This window comes from Haliotis rubra, unplaced genomic scaffold (genome assembly GCF_003918875.1).
Source record: "Haliotis rubra isolate DU_JTF1 unplaced genomic scaffold, ASM391887v1 Scf547, whole genome shotgun sequence".
Lineage (NCBI taxonomy): Eukaryota > Metazoa > Mollusca > Gastropoda > Lepetellida > Haliotidae > Haliotis > Haliotis rubra.
This window is the reverse complement of record NW_025767243.1, coordinates 61,337-84,321: the sequence shown is the minus strand read 5'-3', so window position 1 is coordinate 84,321 and position 22,985 is coordinate 61,337. Positions and strand designations below refer to the sequence as shown.

The following is a 22,985-nucleotide window of genomic DNA, read 5'->3' as shown; positions in this document are numbered from 1 at the left end:
TACATAACTAGACGGTGTCATGTCTAGAGGACTCTCTGTATGCAGTCATAGTTTTCTTTCTATTTCATCGTTAAATATACATTTTCAATCAAACTATACATTTGTGAAGACAGGAAGTGCAGCTACCCAGATGTGTAGGTTTCGTTTCAATATTCTGTAACCCATTTTTAGTAATACCCTTCGGCCCGAGTTTCAGGCACTCCAAGGGCCGAATTATGGAAACAGGTTTAGACCCGGTTTAAGGAAATCCCGGTCTAACTGTGAGTTTAAACCTGACCTGCTATGATGAAAGGTGGTTCGAACTTAATCCCAGTCTAAAACAAAGAAGTTAGACCGAGACGTAAATATTTCATATTATCGAACGTGGTTTAAGTTAGTCCCGAGTTTTCCGTCGCTCGCCGGGAAATCCCGAACACATTTACGAAGTTTGCCGATAACCCAGAGTTTTCATTCCAGGACGGTATTAAGAAAGCAGGTTTTGCACTAAACCAGGTCTTAACCCAGCAAAAAACTGGTTAAAATGCAGACCTGGGTAGGGGCAGGTTTACATGCAGGTTTTTATCATGTAACTCCGATTTACCTCTAAAATAAAACGTTGTTTCGTTCAGTTCGAGATTGTTCCATAGCCATAAGGTACTAAAATAACCAAGAAAAAGTATGTAGGCCTACATGTATATATCTTGTTATTTTGAATATCCTTTTTTGAAAAAAAACCCCAGAACTAAGGCAGATAATTAGGAAGATGACTATATTTCAAGAACAACAGAAATATAAAATATAATCCGTTCGTGAAAATGCTCGAACGAATATTTTGCCTTTAGGTTCGACCAAAAATCGTTTTTGAAAATATATCTATCTTTATATATCTATGAAAGGTATTGATATATTATGTCTGGCTCCTCTAGAGACAAATGCCGTATGTCTGGAAGCGATGTATGTCGCCGTACACTTACGAAATAAAGTATAGCTTCTGCTGGTTGTAAATTGTGCTTACCTCCCCTTGATGACTTTCGCAGACGAGACCATATCGCTGAAACCCTCCTTCTCAAGATCTGGAATACTGCTTGTCACTGTCAGTGATCTTCCTTTGAAGTCGAAGTGTTCGTAAAGAACACACGTTGCCTGGAAACGATGTCATGTCATCAACAAATGATCAGTAGCAGCTGTTTATAAATGACAACTTCATTTAAAATTTTCCTGACGTCAACTTTGTGGGGTGCAGAAAAGCATCATGCCCTTTGTAAAGCAAACGTGAAGGAACGCCTGTTGTGAACGCCTTTTTCAGCGCAATCGGTGCTCAAAACACAAATGCGTATTCATTGTTCAGGTAAAAGAATGAATGAATGGTGTTTATGATAAGAGGGGATACACTGTATGTTTGCTGAATACATTAAACAGACAAAGGGGATAGAATTTTCGATACATATTGAAACAATAATGTCGTTGATTAATTGAAGTTTTTCACGAAAATTATTAAAATGGTTTACTCTGTGACCCCATATGTATACCCGAGTTAGTGCCTGAAGCTATTGAGTGAGTGGGTTAAAATGTATCGTCACATCGGCAATATTTCAGCCATATCGTGACGAGAACATTTAATTTTATACATAGTAATTAATGGTAAATTGTAAAAACCTGTCAACGAAGGACAGTAAAATAACTAGAATATCACAATTAGAATTTAAACTAGCGTGGGAAGTTTAAACCAATAGCACTATTTGGACAATACAATATAAAAAAAAACAGGCTATAGATCGCCAATAACTGAAGGTAGATCACCATACTAGGGACCAAGGGGACAGTACCTTTGCCACCTGCATGGACCCTAGTTGGATTTACACCATCCCTTCAGCCGCCGGCGATTGTAGGAAAATTTAGCCAAAATTAAAATTACAAAAATACTACGTTTAAAAACTCCCGGTAACTTAAATTTACTTTGAAAGTTTTGGGGACTTACGTATCCTCTCAGGAGGACAATAATTTTACGCTACTTCAACCCCCTTTGACGATACAGCTACTTACAATCTAAGTTAATAATCTAAACTACCAATTATAAAACTTTATCTATTTACAAAACATATATCAAAATTCATTTAACAAATCTATCTCTTTTACAAAATCAATGATTAAATGATAATTAATTTTATTAAAAAAGGTCCTCTACTGTTTTGATATTGAAAATTTATCCCTTATGATGGAGAATTCAACACAGTCAAGCAGGACGGAGTAGTTTACTGTAGGAGGCTGTACGAGGCGAAGACAACTGACATGCATCGTGACGTCGGTTACCAAGGCAGTGACGTCATTACAGTGTGACGTCATGCAAATATTGTACTACAGTACAAATTCTTCCGCAACCTCTTTATGAAACCGGTTTCGGTTCGAAACAAAAAACCCGCTATTTTGTCAGTTTAATGCATGTAAGACGTGGGTAATAAATAAAATACCACACTCGGTCTCATTACATACGAATTATACGAAACTCGTGACCTTCCTATGTTATCTGACCTCGCTTTCGCTCGGTCAGATACCATAGGAAGGACACTCGTTTCGTATAATTCGTATGTAATGAGACCTCGTGTAGTATTCTCTATGACCGCCTCCGTGGTGTAGTGGTTAGAGCGTCCGCCCGGAGTGCGGAAGGTCGCGGGTTCGATCCCCGACTGCGTCATACCAAAAGACGTTAAAATATGGTACTTGTTGGTCCCTGCCTGACGCTCGGCATTAATGGGTACAACAAGAACTGGTCGGCTCGGAGTGAGTATAATGTGTCTGAGTGGGGTATTCATGCTTCACTGCGGTATGGTATCTCAGTGGGCTAGCACTATAAAACCTGCTTCAGTCTGGGCTAGTACAAGCAGCCGCACATACACATACACACGCATGCACGTCGTCATATGAGCGAATTATTCTCAAGTACGAAGTTAAACCCAATTCCACCACCACCACCACCATATTTAATTATCGTCTGTAACGGAATAGTCAGAATCTGAAGATCGGTTAATTGATATGGTCAAAAGGATTAAAAATGTATCCAACTAAGAACAACAACAACAACAACGCGACTGTTGATCATCAAACAGGATGTAGAATATGTGATTGTTTGTTTGTTTAGCGCCGCACTCAGCAATATTCCACCTTTATGGTGGTGGTCTGTAAATAATCCAGTCAAGACCAATCACGTTCACTTGAGATTTTTTTCAGTTCCCTTTTCTACAGATATATAACAGCATTAAACTGCCACTTTTATGATATGAATGTTTGTTGCTTAACGCCGCAATATTCCAGCTATATGACAGCGGCCTGTAAATAGTCCATTCTAAACCAGACCATTATGAGCATCAATCTGCGCAATTGGGAACCGATGACATGTGTCAACCAAAGCAGCGAGCCTGACCACCCGATCCCGTTAGTCACCTCTTACGACAAGCATGGGTTACTGAAGATCAATTCTAACCCGGATGTTCACAGGTGTCATACTATAAGAATATAATAACAATTCCATTCTGTACATTATATTCTGAAGAGTCTTTTACTACATAATGTTTAACGATTGGAAATGTACGTTGGCGGACACCCCACCCGCACCCCCCGTTTTGAAAATGACTGTGTGTGTGTGTGTGTGTGTAGGGGTTCGAACTCCTTGACCCCAATTTGAAAATTTCTGGATTTGACTATGTTTTATTACATCTATATGTAACGCCAGCATGGCGAATCATGCACTGACGATGGTAAATCAATATATTTAAATTTCTAACGCTTGACCTATGCGTCAAGTGATAAATGGTAGCGTGCATAGTACGCTCCAGAAAAGCAAAATCTTAATTTACATCTACCACTTACAACACTCTCACCGCCGTTGGCAACTGTTGGATCTATTTATAGATAAGCACGAGACTCATCACGTGAGTGCATATATATATTACACATTGTGCAGGAAGGGGGATTCCCCTTCTTGACCTCCGACAAAGACGGCTTTTCTGGCTAACTACAGTGACGGGATTGCCTGTGATTAACTGCCCACTCTGATCTATAGCTGATGATAAATCACAACCAGCAACTCGGGTCAACGTCCCGTGCCGAGGTTGACGTTTCTATTATTTCCTGTTGAGAGCCACATATCTTCGCAGTCTGACAGTGAGTAAATGCATGCTTACGTACAGTTGAGTAACAGCATCATGGTTTATAATTAAGTCCTTCTATCACGGAAAGCTTTTGGGGCCGTAAGAAATATCTTATATTATGTAAACTAAGATGGTAAACGATGAGACATCAGTAAAATAATTGTGATCATGTTATGATGAATAAATTATCTGAATTCATGTGGTATTGATCTGTAGCACATGACTTGTGCATCGCGCCTATAGGCTGCTTGCGCTTGAAGGCGTGACCTGTTTTCTGGAGTGCTTGGTACACCGCCTGGTGTAGAAATACTCCACCAGCAGCCCCAGACTAACGTCACAAGTTATTTCTGGAATACAACTTTCGCTGAATCATCGTTTATAGCTACTCACCGAACAACTCAATAAACGACTTTAACTGTGGGGCTAGACTTGCATGTAAGTCTCTTTTTAAAGGTACTAATTAACAGTTTAAATGAACATTTCTAGAAAATATAAATAACAGACAGGCGTCCTCAGACTCGGACCTTGCCTCTTTAAAGGATAGTATTACTACATGTACATCTATGGGCTTAGCCTTCAGTACATCCTTGGAGCAAGGCTACTTTTGGGTCAGCAACCGTAGATGATGATAAGGAAATATGATGCCCGACTGGGGAAATAGAATAGAGCTTGAACAAATAAAGTACAGCTCAGTTGTTATTTGGCGGAAAAAGGAATATTAACATTCGACGAACGCCTCTTCTTTGACAGAAGGAAGTATTCCGTTTTTAAGAGGTGCACTGGTCTGAAAACAGTCGTAGGAAACAATGCAAACTTAAGGTGCGAATAATTACTGTGATGCAGGTGTGTGGGGGTGGGGTGGTGTTGGTGTGTGTTGTGTGTGGAAGGGGTTGGGGGTGGGGGTGGGTTTGTGTTTGGTGGTGATATAGTAATCTAGTGGTTAAAGCCCATTTCTGGTGTCCCCCGCCGTGTTATTGCTGGAACATGGTAAAGCGGCGTAAAACTAAACTCACTCACTATCATTCAATTATTTAATGTCAATTCCCCACCTGTCTTGTTGTAATGTAACATCAGCGCTGGAAACTTGCAAACAGCTAAAACCCCATTGCTAAAACCATACTCACTCACTCTACTCTGATACCAGTATCAAATATACCGTATTAGAATAACCATTTCCTGCTTGTTTAATTGTTAGCCACAGTCAAACACGGACAGTTGAGATGCATCTGGAAAGTAGTTTAACTCCACCCATTATTATTTTCCTTTTATAAAAGTCAATTAAAAAACGTTTTTAATACATTGTTGACGATGCATATTTGTTTCGTTTATAAGGTGACATAATTATAAAGAATCGTCGTTTTTGAATTGCATGTAAACACCCTTGTGTCGAAGATTCGGCTGTCACGCAGTCAAAGCTGAGTTATCACGTGTTCACAAGGAGTGAGTGAGTTTAGTTTTTACTCAGCAATATTCAAGCTATATGGCGGCGGTCTGTAAATAATCGTGTCTGGACCAGACAATCCAGTGATCAACAGCATGAGCATCGATCTGCGCAATTGGGAACCGATGACCTGTGTCAATCAAGTCAACGAGTGTGACCACCCGATACCGTTAGTCGCCTCTTACGACAAGCATGGTCGCCTTTCGTGGCAAGCATGGGTTGCTGAAGACCTATTCTACCCCGGTTCTTCACGGGTCGTGTTCACAAGGAAAAATATTATATGGATGCCATCTTCTGTATTATGAGGAACAAAACGTTTCGGCGTATATACTTACTACTTCATTGGGTGATGACACCTGTTGTGTATTCCTTCTTTAGTCATTATAACTAGACCCATGAAGATCCGGGTTGGAATTGATCTTCAGTAACCCATGCCCGTCGTAAGAGGCGACTAACAGGATCGGGTGATCAGGCTTGCTGACTTGGTTGACACATGTCATCGTATCCCAATTGCGTGTAACGATGCTCATGATGTTCATCACTGGATTGTCTGGTCCAGACTCGATTATTTACAGACCGGTGCCATACACCTGGAATATTGCTGAGTGCGGCGTAAAACTAAACTTACTCACTCACTCATTATAACTCGAAATATGTACGTAGGTCCAATCCACTTCGACACAATGATGTGTCTTGTTAATGTTGTATTTATTTACCTACCCTTATTTACCTTACCAGTTGCGTCTTGACATCATAGGAAGTTCCGAAGTAATTACCACAGCTGGTTGGCGGTAAAGGGGCGGCGGGGTAGCCTAGTGGTTAAAGCGTTGTCTCGTCACGCCGAAGACCCGGGTTCGAATCCCCACATGGGTACAATGTGTGACGCCCATTTCTGGTGTCCCCCGCCGTGATGTTGCTGGAATATTGCTAAAAGCGGCGTAAAACCAAACTCAGTCAGTCAGTCAGTGGTTGGCGGTAGGGAGGCTTAGTGATCAAAGCGTTCCCACATCACACCAAAGATCCGGGTTCGATTCCCAACATGAGTACGATGTGTGAAGCCAAATTCTGGTGTTTCTGCTGTGATATTGCTGGAATACTGCTAAAAGTATTCCAAACCAAACTCACTCACTCATTGCACCCAGGTGGTGGACTGTAGTGGGTTTTATACCAACGTTCCATCAGGTGTAGGAACTGTCCTTGATGTGTTCATCTCTTCCTTTCACATCCATCAGGTATAGGAACTGTCCTTGATGTGTTCATCTCTTCCTTTCACATCCATCAGGTGTAGGAACTGTCCTTGATGTGTTCATCTCTTCCTTTCACATCCATCAGGTGTAGGAACTGTCCTTGATGTGTTCATCTCTTCCTTTCACATCCATCAGGTGTAGGAACTGTCCTTGATGTGTTCATCTCTTCCTTTCACATCCATCAGGTGTAGGAACTGTCCTTGATGTGTTCATCTCTTCCTTTCACATCCATCAGGTATAGGAACTGTCCTTGATGTGTTCATCTCTTCCTTTCACATCCATCAGGTGTAGGAACTGTCCTTGATGTGTTCATCTCTTCCTTTCACATCCATCAGGTATAGGAACTGTCCTTGATGTGTTCATCTCTTCCTTTCACATCAGGTGTAGGAACTGTCAGGTGTAGGAACTGTCCTTGATGTGTTCATCTCTTCCTTTCACATCCATCAGGTGTAGGAACTGTCCTTGATGGTTCTCTTCCTTTCACTCCATCCCTTGATGTGTTCATCTGTCCTTTCATCCATCAGGTGTAGTCCTTGTGTGTTCATCTCTTCCTTTCACATCCATCAGGTGTATCAGGTGTTCATCCATCAGGTGTAGGACTGTCCTTGATGTGTTCATCTCTTCCTTTCACATCCATCAGGTGTAGGAACTGTCCTTGATGTGTTCATCTCTTCCTTTCACATCCATCAGGTATAGGAACTGTCCTTGATGTGTTCATCTCTTCCTTTCACATCCATCAGGTGTAGGAACTGTCCTTGATGTGTTCATCTCTTCCTTTCACATCCATCAGGTGTAGGAACTGTCCTTGATGTGTTCATCTCTTCCTTTCACATCCATCAGGTGTAGGAACTGTCCTTGATGTGTTCATCTCTTCCTTCACATCCATCAGGTATAGGAACTGTCCTTGATGTGTTCATCTCTTCCTTTCACATCCATCAGGTGTAGGAACTGTCCTTGATGTGTTCATCTCTTCCTTTCACATCCATCAGGTGTAGGAACTGTCCTTGATGTGTTCATCTCTTCCTTTCACATCCATCAGGTGTAGGAACTGTCCTTGATGTGTTCATCTCTTCCTTTCACATCCATCAGGTGTAGGAACTGTCCTTGATGGAGGAACTGTCCTTGATGTGTTCATCTCTTCCTTTCACATCCATCAGGTGTAGGAACTGTCCTTGATGTGTTCATCTCTTCCTTTCACATCCATCAGGTGTAGGAACTGTCCTTGATGTGTTCATCTCTTCCTTTCACATCCATCAGGTGTAGGAACTGTCCTTGATGTGTTCATCTCTTCCTTTCACATCCATCAGGTGTAGGAACTGTCCTTGATGTGTTCATCTCTTCCTTTCACATCCATCAGGTGTAGGAACTGTCCTTGATGTGTTCATCTCTTCCTTTCACATCCATCAGGTGTGGAACTGTCCTTGATGTGTTCATCTCTTCCTTTCACATCCATCAGGTATAGGAACTGTCCTTGATGTGTTCATCTCTTCCTTTCACATCCATCAGGTGTAGGAACTGTCCTTGATGTGTTCATCTCTTCCTTTCACATCCATCAGGTGTAGGAACTGTCCTTGATGTGTTCATCTCTTCCTTTCTCATCCATCAGGTATAGGAACTGTCCTTGATTGGTTCATCTCTTCCTTTCACATCCATCAGGTATAGGAACTGTCCTTGATGTGTTCATCTCTTCCTTTCAAAAACTATTTTTGTGTTTCGCGTTACCGGATAGTTCATTTCTATGTGTCCTATCAGGTTTGGAATAAAGGTTTGGTACTAAACTAGCGTCCAAAAGAAACGCCACCAAACAGTTTTCTTCACTCAACCACAACAAAAGCAAATTATGGTAACAAGAAGTGTTGTATTGTAAAACACAATCATTCAGCAACAGTTCTTGAAACGTTTCAGTTAGAAAAACGAAACAGTTCGTGTTCTGAAGGCACATGGATGACACAGGGGTGCAGTGTCCAGTATTCGATCGCCAACGCTGATTCGTCTTTAAGGTCTTAAACTGTCCTGAACAACACAGATGATTCAGTATCATGTGTGGCCACCCCTAGCAGTGATGCAGGCTCTAACGCGGCGTCGAACTGAGTATGTGAGCCTTCTGACGTCATCATTAGGGATTCGGCGCCATTCCTCTTGCAGGGCAACTGCCAAAGCGTCCCTAGTCAATGGCGGCTGTTGACGTTTCCGAATACGTTGCCCCAGTTGGTCCCAGAGGTGTTCGATTGGAGACAGATCGGGTGATCTCGCTGGCCACTGTAGCAGGTTGACGTTGTTAGTGTTGAGGAAGTCACTAGTGATCCGAGCTGTGTGAGGTGTGGCGTTGTCCTGTTGAAACAGAGTCCTTGGGTGACGTTGCAGATAAGGCAGCACCACAGGCCGTAACGACGTGCGGTGAGATTACCGTTGATGATGCCGAGATCTATCTTCTGGTTCACACAAATTCCGCCCCAGACCATAACGCTTTCACCGCCGTCTTGCTCCACTTCTTGGATGCAAGCAGGTGCCGTCCGTTCGCCCCGACGTCGGTGGATTCGAACACGACCATCAGATTTGAAGAGCTGGAACCTGCTCTCGTCACTGAAGAGCACTCTTCGCCAGTTTCGCTGCTGCCACTGCATTACGGTCCTGGCCCACCTCAATCTGGCACGTCGGTGTCGGAGCGTTAACGTCATGCCTTGAAACGTCGATAGGCACGAATACCATGCTGACTGCATGTCCAAGGCTATTGGCGCTTGATGACGTCACAGTGAGGTGGCGGTTTCTCAGATGAAGCACCCGTAAATATCGATCTTCCCGTGGGGTCGTGACCTTGGGTCTGCCACTCCTGGGTCTGTCAGCAGTGCTGCCAGTCTGTCTGTGACGTTTGACAAGTCTGGCGGTGGTGGACTTGCAGCATCCCATGATCCTAGCCACATGCTCCTGTGTTGCGCCCATCTGAAGCATACCAATTTCTTTCCCTCTGTTCTTTGGTCAATCGAGGCATGTTGGCTGCTTTCAATCGTGTCACATGATGAGAGAGAACAAATCTAGTCAGGTTTTATACCCTCATGTCATACGGTTAACTTTGTGCATAATTTCCATTTTTTCTGTGCGAATTCATTTAACTCACCAATCATCAAAATCTCGTGCACTTGTTCACTGGGAATAGACAGGTTGTGTTCGAGGGATGTGTTTTCAGCCGTTTTTCAGCAGATTGGCAATTATTTTGACAATTTATGATAATTTTTATTTTGGTGGCGTTTCTTTTGGACGCTAGTTTATGTCCATAGGCGAGATCAGAAATGGAAAGTGAAGCAGTGAAGGAAGGCATTAGATCTTCATCGTCTAAAATAAGTTCTCTATTTTCTCCATGTTTAGAGAGCCACGTGACAGTAAGATGGCGAATATTTGTTTCTGGCAATTATGACCCAGCAAGTTTCTGATCTGCCAACCGAACGCTAGGCATTACAACAATACAGATAATGGAAGTTAATTAAGCTCGTTCCAGAAGTAATTATTTTTAGAGGAATGCAAGCCTTTCTTTTCTAGTGAGTGAGTTTTATTTTATGCCGCTTTTCATTACATCACGGTGTTTCTGCTTAGCGTCAACTGCCTCCATGGTGTAGTGGTTAGAGCGTCGCGGGTTCGATGAACGACCGCGTCATACCAAAAGACGTTAAAATATGGTACGTGTTGGTCCCTGCCTGGCGCTCGGCATTAAAGGGTACAACAAGGACTGGTCGGCTCGGAGTCAGTATAATGTGTCTGAGTGGGGTATTCATGCTTCACTGCGGCATTGTATCTCAGTGAGCTAGCACTATAAAAACCAGCTTCAGTCTGGGCTAGTACAAGCAGCCGCACATACACATACACACGCATGCACGTCGTCATATGAGCGAAATATTCTCAAGTACGACGTTAAACCCAATTTCACCTCACCTCACCTCTACTTAGTTTCGGGGGAAAGCCTTAATTACAGGCATGTAGTGTAACCCTTCCTTTACAGGTATGTAGTGATGGGGGTAAACTCCTGGCTATCTGAGCCAGGGAAGGATGCAGAGAACTAATGTGTCACGTGATCAACAAAGGGACGCAATCCACAATGACATTTATCTACGCAGACGCCGCGTGGTCGTCATCTACGGTGAGATCTCATCAGGGAAGGCATATTTCGCGAAAGAGGTAACAAATACTTTTGTCCAAATCCATTTCACCTTTGATAATCCTTGATAATGTATTGTGTGTCGAATTTATTATGATCAATACCCACGATCCCAGTTAGCCTCGTTTTCGAATTGACGGTACCACCACTTTCTCCTTTACTTACTTACACATTAGTTCTAGACCGCCTCCGTGGTGTAGTGGTTAGAGTGTCCGCCCGGAGAGCGGAAGGTCGCGGGTTCGATCCCCGACTGCGTCATACCAAAAGACGTTAAAATATGGTACTTGTTGGTCCCTGCCTGGCGCTCGGCATTAATGGGTACAACAAGGACTGGTCGGTTCGGAGTCAGTATAATGTGTCCGAGTGGGATATTTATGCTTCACTGCGGCGTGGCATCTCAGTGGGCTAGCACTATAAAACCAGCTTCAGTCTGGGCTAGTACAAGCCGCCGCACATACACATACACTCGCATGCACGTCGTCATATGAGCGAAATATTCTCAAGTACGACGTTAAACCCGTTTCACCTCACCGCACCTCTGCTTAGTGTCGGGGGAAATCCTTAATTACAGGTATGTAGTGTAACCCTTCCTTTACAGGTATGTAGTGATGGGGTAAACTCCTGGCTATCTGGGCCAGGGAAGGATGCAGAGAACTAACGGGTCACGTGATCAACAAAGGGACGCAATCCACAATGACATTTATCTACGCAGACGCCGCGTGGTCGTCATCTACGGTGAGATCTCATCAGGGAAGGCATATTTCGCGAAAGAGGTAACACATACTTTTGTCCAAATCCATTTCACCTTTGATAATCCTTGATAATGTATTGTGTGTCGAATTTATTATGATCAATACCCACGATCCCAGTTAGCCTCGTTTTCGAATTGACGGTACCACCACTTTCTCCTTTACTTACTTACACATTAGTTCTAGACTACCTCCGTGGTGTAGTGATGTGGGTTCCGCCCGAGAGCGGAAGGTCGCGGGTTCCATCCCCGACCGCGTCATACCAAAGACGTTAAAATATGCTACTTGTTGGTCCCTGTGGCGCTCGGCATTAATGGGTACATCAAGGACTGGTCGGCTCGAGTCAGTATAAAGTGTCCGATCATGGGCACTGCGGCGTGGTCTCAGTGGGCTAGCACTATAAAACCATCATCAGTCTGGGCTAGTACAAACCGCCGCACATACACATACACACGCATACACGTCGTCATATGAACGAAATATTCTCAAACACGACGTAAAACCCAATTTCACCTCACCTCACACATTAGTTCTTATGTTCATGTGAGTTATTTGATTGGTTATCAGGGTCGCCTGTTTAGAAACGTACTCATGACGAAGCATACGCAAACGTTTGTGTTTGTTTATTTGTTATTTGCGCCACACTCAGCAATACTCCAACCTAACAACAGCGGTGAGTACATAATTGGGTCTACACCAGTCAATCAAGTGATTGACATCATGAGCATCGATCGACGGGAAATGATGACAGTGAGCCTGACCACCGTATCCCGTTAGCCGCTTCTTTACGACACAGCGGGCGTTGGGGTACCCTAGTGGTTAAGGCGTTTGCTCGTCACGCTGAAGACCCGGGTTCGACTCCCCATATAGGTACAATGTGTGCAGCCGATGTCTGTGTAATCCACCGTGATATTGCTGGAATATTCCTTAGAGCGGCGTAAAACCATTATCACTCACTCACTTTACGACAAGCAGTGGCTGCTGAAGACCAGGGTTTCGTTGTTCAAAACAACCTTAGCTAAGGTCAACTTTAAACACTAAGGTTAGAGTTACGATCACCGTAAGAGAAAGTTACGCCCGTTGCACAAAACAACCTAAGGGCAACCTTAACTCGGACTCGAACCTTAGCCGTAACCTTAACTAAGGCTGAACTCTTCAGCGCTGGAGTTACGGAAGCGTCCCTAGTTACCACGTGAATTACCTCCCCTGCTCGCACCTGCAGACGACAGCAATGTCAATGTCCGAGCGGAAGCGTAACCGGCACTTTTCTCCTTCCGAAATATGTTTGATAGCTGACGAGGTGAAGGCGCGACAGAGTGAATTGTTCGGCCCGTTTTCGCCCACAGTCACCAAAACGGCCAAAATGCTTTTTCAGTTTTTGTTTATTAAAAGAGTGAAGAAAAGATCTTACCGAAGAGAGCTGTCACAAATAACCTGGACATTCACGGCGTGGTAGCCCTTCCGGCAAACAAACGCTGCTTCCTCGGCAATAGGGGGTCTTTTTATTGGGATCAAAGTCCCTGTCAACCGCTCCAAGGAGCCCAGTTCTAAACGGAATATTCACAGGAAGTATTATGTTGACAGAACCGAGATACACTGTTACTCCAAGATGCCTTTGTTGGTGTCCCCGTCTAAGAAGTGACACCCAATTGTGTAACCGTTTACGAAGTACAAGATTGAACATTGGCGATAGGATTGGTTTGTTGGTCTGTTGTTAAACGCCACTCTCAGCAATATTGCAGTTATATTGCGGCGGTCTGTAAATAATCGAATCTGGACCAGACAATCCAGTGATTAACATATCACGAGCATCGATCTACGCAATTGGGAACCGTTGACATGTGTCAACCAAGTCAGCAAGCCTGACCACCATTAGTCGCCTCTTACGACAAGCATGGGTTACCGAAGACCAATTTTAACCCGGATCTTCACTGGTCGCGATAGGAAGAGACCAAATATAGTCATCAGTTTCGGGATTGATCGTAACTGTACGGCAACTGCAAATTAACAGTCGGTGCTCGGTCGCACCAGTTTCGGCAACAAATATTTGCGATAGCCTGTTTTGTTCACAGGACTAACATTTCCATTAAAACATTTAAAGTTGGTGTCCAAATCGGTTCATCCTTTTGTAATATTATGTACCTGTCATTTTAATGTCGTGTCCATAAAAGTCTTGTGTCGAAACCCTGGATTCTTAACTAGTGGTTACGCGTTGGTACGATCCCAAAGACCCGGGTTCGATTCCCCAGATGGGTACAATGTGTGAAGCTCTATTTCTCGCGTCCCCGTCCGTGATATCGCTAGAATATTGCTAAAACAGGGCGGAAACTATATTCACTCACTTACTTATGCTGCCGAGAAAGAATGAGTAAATTGAGTTTTGCGCCGCTTTTAGCAAAATTCCAACAATATTACGGCGGGGGACACGAGCGACAAAGAAGGCGATTCTGAACACATGTCCATCGAAGCTTCTATTCAAGGACGCATCTATTAATACATTTGAAATCATGATTTTGTTTGAATATTTGAAACAGGGCAAACAAATTATGAAATATGACCATATCACTTTTAGTATAAGATCGAATCCTAAACAGAGAATACTATTCATTTTTCAAACGTTTTCATATTAACGTCTAAGTATCAGTTCCTAAAGAAAATTATACAAAGACAATGGCTCACGTTGACATAAATGGCTCCTTGTTTCAGAGGGGCGGTGGGGTAGCCTAGTGGTTAAAGCGTTCGCTCGTCATGCCGAGGACCCGGGTTCGATTCCCAGAGGGGTACAATGTGTTAAGTCTATTTCTGGTGTGATATTGTTGGAATATTGCTGAAATCGGCGTAAAACCAACTCACTCACTCACTCTTGTTTTAGGTAATTCGAGTTCTGAAGAGCACCTGCAATAGCGGCGCGGACGAGGTTCTCTATGACGTCACCATCCGTTGCTCTGGAATTACAACATGGAGGCACCTTCTGGTTTCACTGGCTACTGCACTGGGCCACGAAACACGGGACGATCTTTCAGACCGTGACATATTCGCAGCATTAGGAACTCTTTCCAAAGTCACACCATGCCTACGAGTAGTTGTTCTCTTGACCAAGTTTGAAACGATTGTAGACAAGCAGGACATGTTTCAAAAGACTGTTTCGTTCCTGCAGCGACTCATAGAAGATACTGCGGTTGTCACCGTCATCATGACGTCACGTGTGTTTGTGCGCATCTCATCCACGCTCCAACCACTAGTTTGCAAACTGTCTCCTTTGAGTGAATCGACCTGTTGTCGACTTTTGTCACCCGTGTTTCATCCGAATCTCACACGACAGACGGTGGTGGACATTATCAGGGCGTGTGACTACAGACCTGGTTTAATTCTTCAGGTATGTTCTCTTGTAGAATCGCACGGGGATCTCCTGAGCCTTGAGGAACTTGCTGAACGCTTAAGCTGCCCTGGGGATGCTTTGTCTCTGTTTTCCCAGTATCCCAACCCAATGGACAACCTAGAACATGCGGTTGGTCTCCAGCTTGCTCGTCTTCCTCCTCGTCTTAAATCTGAGGCCGTGTCACTGTGTCGACTTGAGGGGTATTTCGGCGCAGTGGAAGCAGCGTCTCTGTTGGGCAGTTCCAGCGTTGCTGATTATAAGCTTCATACGGCAGTGCCGCTTCGGGAAAATGTCATACTTGACGTTGACGTCAGTTTGAAACGGATGAAGATCGACATTTTCGTCCGTGCATTTGTTAACAAAGATATTCCCCATGTCAGTCACCACGATCCACACCGGAAGCCAATAGCTGACTTTCTGGGTGAAATGCTACTGCTCATGCGTCAAGAAGGGTCAGTCCGTACTAATGGTAGAGTGCTAGGTTTTCCTCATGACAACTTCCGGTCACTGGAGACGACCTTGACCCAGGCTGTGAACACTTCCGGAGAGAACACCTACAGCGTCTATCTACAGGTAAGTTTTGTTTGTTTATTGGTAAACGTTGCACACAGTAATATTTAAGCTCAGTAATGGCGGTCTGAAAATAATCAAGCAATGTCCAGACAATCCAGTCTTGGACATCAACAGCTTTGTTCAACGTAATTGCGATGTGATTACATATATCAACCAAGTCAGCTAACCTGACCACCCGATCCCGTGAGTCGCCTCTAACGTCAAGCATGGGTTGTTGAAGACCAATTCTAATCCGGATGTTCACGGACGAGTTCATAAGACAAATCAGCATTTGATATTATGAGGACAGTTCTACTGAATTTGCATATTCAGAAAAGGGAATCGAGTGACACTTTAAGAGTTTGAAATAATGCATTAACCATAAATAGACATTGAATACTGAATCTAAGCCAGGAAACCATATAACAAATTAGCAAAAGATAATTATGGGCATACTGACAGTATGTACCATTGCTAAATAAACTAACGTAAGCCAAAGTGTAGTTATATACCGTGCCTTACTATTGTGACGTAACATGCTCACTGATATTGACGTCATAGATTACAATTAAAGCATCCCATTTCTAGTATGTTTTATGACAACTGTGTTGTCACATATACTTTTCATATTGTAACTCCAACTCTGATTCAATCAGTGGTGGACATTAGCATTTGAAACCTCTGATTGATCAGCTACCATCATATATTTATAAAACTCATGGCAGAAACGCAGTTTGATGTGTGTATGGATTTTGATTTCTAACCAGCAGCTAGTTTTGCTTGTATTAATGGTACCCCTCTGCTGCCCCCAGGTTGTGCTGCTGGAGGAGGGAACGCTGTCAGCGCTCTGCCCTGGTAGATCCCAGCTCTTCTATTCGGGGATGGCGGAGGCGTCTGGTAGAGTGGGCACTATCAGGCAGCAGCTGCTACTGCGGGGATTTTGGGCCGTTTCTCTGAAAGGTTAGCAGGTGTTGTTTTACTGTGAAAGACTATGAATGAATTGGCGTGATTGCATATCCTGAATGACACGTCCGATTCTCTGCCCATGGTTGTGAAAAATTGTGGCCATCGTTGACATTTTTGTTGAGCCAATTTGAAGTGCCTCAAAATAGTCTGAAGAAGCGATTTAGTAAGTTGCACGTAATTCTAAAAACATTTTCAGTTATAATATATCTTTGACATGTTATTAAATCTGCAGTGTCTAAGGATGTCAACAGTCACTAAACTGTATATAAGTAAATACTGTTGTTTCACGGTGGTTTAAACAATAGAACACTTAAGAAATAGTTACTTAGTGGTGACGTATTTGATGCAGGTGTCATAGATGTGTTCAACAACGTTTGTTGTGCCTTGGGGACTTCATCAGCCTAGCAACGACGTTTGCAGCGAATTTGAACCCTGGTGCAAGAACAAACGTCAGTACATCACAGCGATTTAAATCACCTCGCTACCTGTGACCCGTCCCATTGTTGTAATGAACATTTGTCATTGAACCAAAGCATTTATACATGACATGAGCTCATGACATGAAACATGTATTTCATACCCCAATCATCTAAGTATGCAAATTAGATAACCGGAAGTGTTTTTCGCAGGAGCACGTGAAAGCTATATATAACTGAAACTATAAAAGAGACATAAACAAATGACACAGAATAGATACAAACATTCAATTATTCTGCAAATCTCCGTCAAAGTATTACTTGTTACATAATCCGAGCAACTATACACAAAGAACTTGACATATCTTAATATTGAATGAGCCCCGATCTTAACCCTTTGGGGCATATCTTTGACATGATTGGTCGTCGTTTGCAACAAAGGGATCCTCCTGTACAGAACCTTGCCCAATTCCAAGCTGCTTTACACGGGAATGGCGTAGACTGTCCCTTCAGAGGATCAGGAGGCTGACAGGGGGTATGAGGAGGAGAGTGCTGGCTGTCATACAGTCACATGTAGGTTACACTCGGTATTGACCTTGAATCGTGTAAGACACGCAAAATGACACTTTGAATGTTCACATTCACCAATAAATCCAACATTAAACATTCCAGGGCCATACTTGTACAAACACTGTTTTGTATGTAAATCGATGTCTTTTTAAAATGAGCAATTATCATCATAAAATCAACATGGATTCCAATAAGTTTGTCGTTTTTTATGAGTCAAAGGATCATACGGGCCAGAAAAACTCCATCGTGGTCACCACGAGAAGTTTTATGTACCTGTTGAAAACCTATCATTGCAAATATACAGGAGGTGCTTAGTTCTTTGTGTATGTCAAAGATGAGTTAACAGGGTGTCACTTTGGGTTCACACGGCAATGGGAGGAAACATGTATGACTGCGCTGGACGTCAAATTTCTAATGTAAATGATGAAGTATTTGTGTCCTAACAAGAAATCAGTCTAAATAAAACTCTGCGAGAAATATCAACCTCGCCCATTTAAGGCATTTTTAAGTCTTGGCAAATACCGACTAACACTCAGTTGATGTTTCCGATACAAAACATGACTCGTGATGAATCATTTCCTATGTTATGTGCAGCAGGTTTTATCGCTAACCGTTGAGTGAATGAGTGAGTGAGTTAGCTTTTAGCAGTATTCCAGCAATACCACGGTAGGGACACCAGAAATGGGCTTCACACATTGTACCCATGTGGGGAATCGATCCTGGGCCTTCAGCGAACGCTTTAACCACTAGGCTACCCTACCGCCCCTCGCTAACCGTTGGAGTTAGTTCACCTTTGTCATTGCAATAAGTTATTTACATTTTAAGCCATTGCTAACGAAATAAATCTGTTTTATCCAGATGACGAGACACTTTTGGAGGCGATTACAACTTTGGAGACAGTCGTGTCAAAACTGAACACACCGGAAGACAGCTACTACCGTGTGATGTTTCTGCGCAGACTCGGCTGGTTCTATGTCCGGGTTGGAGACAGCGTCAAGGCCGACAGGTAAACACATCTTGTTGACAGCCAGTAATATGAAAGAATCGTGTAGTCCTTAAAGTTTTTGAGCAGTATATATCGATATTGCGTTATTTAAATACGTGTACATAATGCAGTATGTTACCAGTTTGAAGTTGACGCAAGTATCTTTACCCTGTTCAGGTATCTCGACGCATCTCTCAAAACGAACGTTACTTCAAACTACGAAACCATGGTTGTGCCCCATAGGATTCAAGCAAGGTCACATCTAGCTATTGTTCAGGGCTACCTTGGTGAGTCACACATAACCATATTCTTGGAATATCTCGGTTGGTAACATTTGTCAAAGTGAAGGGGTACGGTGAGTCACATCAAGCTATTATCCAGGGCTTTTGTGGTGGGTCACCTCACCTTAGTGAGTCAAATCTAGCTCTTGTCCAGGGCTTACTTTATGTTGTCATTGTTGTGATAAAAACATGTTGATCTGTAAAGACCTGAACGTGTCTTCCACTATCGCCTGCAGGCAACTACCCCGAGGCTGAGAGGATTCTCCGGCGCTCTATCCCTCAGGCTCACCAGCTCATGCCGGGACACCCGGTGCTTGCAGTCATGATTCAGACCATGGGCCTTACCCTAGAGAAGCGTGAGATATCTTCCCTTTTCAAGATTGCATTCCTTGTCATGGTTTAAGTATTAATGGAAAGGTTCATTACTGTATTGATGTATTGTACTGAAATATTGTGTTGTATCTTCAGTAGAGTGTCCATACATTTACAAACGTCATGAAAACTGTGCTGACAAGTTGATATTCAAAATCTCTAAGATTCCATGTGTTCTAAAAACTGTTAAATCTGTCTTCAGAGCGGATGTTCGACGAGGCATTAACCTTCTTCCTACTGTCTTGTCACGAAAGACGCAAGCTCGTGAATTACCTCCCCTTGTATCTGGTCAACAACCTCAACAATCTAGGATCCCGTTACCTGTGGAGAGGGGAATACGGTTTGTTCACGTTTTCTCTTATATAGTGCTTAAAATGCCATGGAGTGCATCTGTACTTACTTTTTATGATGTATGACAGTATATTATAACTTTCACGCCTCTTTAAATTTTATTTACACCAATGGTGCCACTTTTAGGTTGGAAAGCTCGTTGTGGTGCTTTCTGTAACAAATTAATAACAATAACCGGGGCAAATTTGCGAGTCGAACTGATCACCATTGCCTTCTAACAGGACCAAAGAATAACTGGAATTGTCGAACCATTTAGCACCAAGTCTCCTAAATATACCCTACTGCAAATGTAGTATCTCGCTCTTGTTCCTGGGAAAATGAGTAGACACTTTGGTTTCAGTTTAAAGAGGAGGTGGGGTAGCCTAGTGGTTAAAGCGTTCGCTAGTCATTCCGAAGGTCTGGGTTCGATTCGCAGAATTTGAAGCCCATTCCTGGTGTCCACTGTTGTGGTATTGTAAGAAGCGGCAGAAAACTATAGTGGCTCACTCACTCACTTCAGACCGGGCGTTGAGGTACCTGTCGGAGGCTCTAAATCTCAGGAGGAAATTAGGCTGGTGGGACTATAATACCGGAATCTCACTCTGGAACCGGGCCAATGCTTATCTCTTCAAGTAAGTAGTGCTAAACTATCTTAGAAACATGGCTCTGAACACTGCATGGGCAGCTCTTTTGGACAAGGGACTGTTGTGTGGTGTTGTGCTAATAGAGTTCGGGTTATTTGTGTTGTATTCGTTAATGACGTTATTGTCGACTCCGTACATGCACTGAAGCACACCTTCTACCGTTTCTTATCGACTGAATAGATTATGTAGATACCGGGTTTTCAGGTTGTAAGTACACTTGATGTATTTCGTTGGCCTGTACATAATGCAACAACAACACTAGCTACGCCTCAAAGGACGATACTTTAGTTACGAGTTAGTAAAGGCGCTGGTCACATATGGGCCTGCATCTGAAAGACATTCAAGAACTTACTCCAGAGTTAATATCTAGGACTATGGTGAGTGTGAAACACATCATTGTTTCAAAAGTATAAGAAGGCGATTTTAGGTCTTATTAAAAACCTTTTTCATTCATTATCTGGTTCCAGAGGTCTGTACGAGGAAGCAGTCAGATCTTGTAATCAGGCTATAGAAGTGTTTATCAGATGCATGCCGACCCATCCCACCAACGTCGACATCCGGCTGTCTCTTGCTCATGCGTACATGGCAGAAGGAAGACAACAGGAAACAGAAGCGACATTGTCAGAGATACTGGATTATGAGACGATATTCAAGACCAACATGGCAGATTGTGGATTCCTCAGCTCTCTGGAACATCTGGTGTTAATGACTTCAGATCGTGTACGTGTAGAGCGACTACACCGACGGCTGGTGAAGGAGATTCTTCGTCTCTGTGGTGTCCTAAGGAACACTGATTTCCAGATGTACCTGAAGCTGCAGAGTAAGATGGCGTCATGGCGCAGATACCTGGCCCAGTTTCTATGTGGGTCGAGGGATTATATCGGTTACATCCACTTCGACTGTCGCTGTTGTAGACATATGTCGTACACACTGTACCGCTGGTGTACATGGAGAGAGGACCCGGAGGAGGGAACCGAGGAGACTGAGATCAGCGCGTACTTTAATAGCTTTGAAATATAACAAACGATTTGGTATCTGGGTCCACAGTGTGAAGGCAAAACCACAGTTATTGAATGATTACGTATCGTAGATCATTGTTGCTTGGCTGCACAAGGAAGGCGTATCGTAGATCATTTTTGCTTGGCTGCACAAGGGAGACAACCTGTGTCCAAAGGAAGCAGGCTTTTAAGTGGACTTAGAGTTTAAAGCGGCAGACTAATAATTCAGAAACTGAAATTGAGGAGCTATGACAGGGTTGTATCAGCGTTCAAGACTCCCAAAATTCCAAGCCAGACTGCCGGACTGGTAACTTTTAAAAATTACCAGTCCGGATACAAGCGTGCCCGTCCGATTTTCAACAATAAAACAAAACAAAATAAAATCAATTATCTGAATACATTACTGCATGTATCGTAACGTTAAGGCTAAGGTACATGGCCTGGTTTACAAACTAGAAATCTGTTGCATTTTCAGCCTCACAACCACGATCAGAGAAATATCTACCGGACCACCGGACAGGCTACTTTTGAAATTTGACCGTCCGAGATGAAAATAGACCGTTCCGGACGGTCGGACAGGCGGGAATTTTAAAAGCTGGTTGTATAAATGATTTCTTTTCCGTAAACTTAAGGGTCCATATTCAGCCGTTTGTGAACAAGGGCCATATAAGAGGCCTAGTCCCAACACATCAAACTCAAGGTCTGATGTTGGAGTCTTTATCAAAGTCAAGGTCTTAAATTCCGAACTATATCAAAACTTAGCTCAGATATTACGTCTTGTGTCAAAGTATGGTTATAACACGGTCAGTGGTGTAAAAGCTCAGGTCGAGTGTTACGGTCTCTGTCAAAGCGCTTTTCCGATATTACTCTCTATTAAAGCCGAGATTTGAAAGTGTAACTCTGATATTTCTGTAAGGGTTAATATAAGACCACACCATTCTAATATGTTTACATCTATCCCTGTTTCAATTCCCAGCAGCAATGGCTTGGTGGGTGTGATGCAGGTAGGACTGGTACGAACCGGTCGTGCCAAGTATAACTCTGGCTTTGTATTGTGTCGTTGTTTTCTTGTAAATAGATCAACTGTTCACGAACGCGTTTCATTTAATCTCTTTGTTTATTGCACCGTCCTTCTTTTACAATTTATTATTTACAAGTTTTGAATTAATTTACTCACCCACACACAAGGGCTTGCGTTAACTGGTCATTTTTTGACTTGTCAAAATGTAACAAATGGCATTTCACTTTCAGAGTAACATGCAAATTCTAGTACCTCTTTGAGAGTGTAGTAGGGGCGGCGGGGTAGCCTAGTGGTTAAAGCGTTCGCTCGTCACGCCGAAAACCCGGGTTCGATTCCCCACATGGGTACAATGTGTGAAGCCCATTTCTGGTGTTCCCCGCCGTGATATTGCTGGAATATTGTTAAAAGCGGCGTAAAACCAAACTCACTCACTCACTCACTCACTCTGAGAGTGTAGTTTCACCATGACTCAATCTGAAAAAGTGGATTAAAATATTTCGATTCTACAGCGAGTCACGAAACGAAATATTATTACAAGATGTGAAATCTTTTTTCTCATGTATTTGGTGATCAACAACTTTTGCGTATTAACCCTTTTGGTTATCTATGTAGATAGAAGTCGCTTATATCAAAATATAATGAGCGGGAACCTGTGCAATATGAGGCATTTAGGCCTAATGAAAATGTTTTGAAGTCATGCTTTAGAAACTTCATTAGGATTACTTACAGTGTTCAATAAAATAGTTGTTTTTTTGTTGATTCG

The 22,985-nt window shown here is 43.0% G+C and overlaps 1 protein-coding gene across 3 annotated transcripts; it reads left to right on the top strand.

The window, feature by feature from the left end:
• The first annotated feature begins 3,924 nt into the window (after positions 1-3,924).
• Positions 3,925-21,457, top strand: LOC124253627. 3 transcript variants are annotated; one of them, XM_046687432.1, is made up of 11 exons: positions 3,925-4,137; positions 11,558-11,732; positions 14,581-15,660; positions 16,452-16,599; positions 18,450-18,597; positions 18,754-18,863; positions 19,094-19,213; positions 19,432-19,569; positions 20,080-20,191; positions 20,671-21,321; positions 21,361-21,457. In XM_046687432.1, the coding sequence occupies exons 2-10, from the start codon at positions 11,604-11,606 to the stop codon at positions 21,221-21,223; spliced, it is 2,538 nt and encodes an 845-aa protein (XP_046543388.1). In that variant the 5' UTR covers positions 3,925-4,137; positions 11,558-11,603; the 3' UTR covers positions 21,224-21,321; positions 21,361-21,457. The 3 variants fall into 3 exon arrangements, with proteins under 3 accessions (XP_046543388.1, XP_046543387.1, XP_046543389.1); XM_046687431.1 differs by lacking the exon at positions 11,558-11,732 and adding an exon at positions 10,804-10,979; XM_046687433.1 differs by lacking the exons at positions 11,558-11,732; positions 19,094-19,213 and adding an exon at positions 10,804-10,979.
• The last annotated feature ends 1,528 nt before the right edge of the window (positions 21,458-22,985 follow it).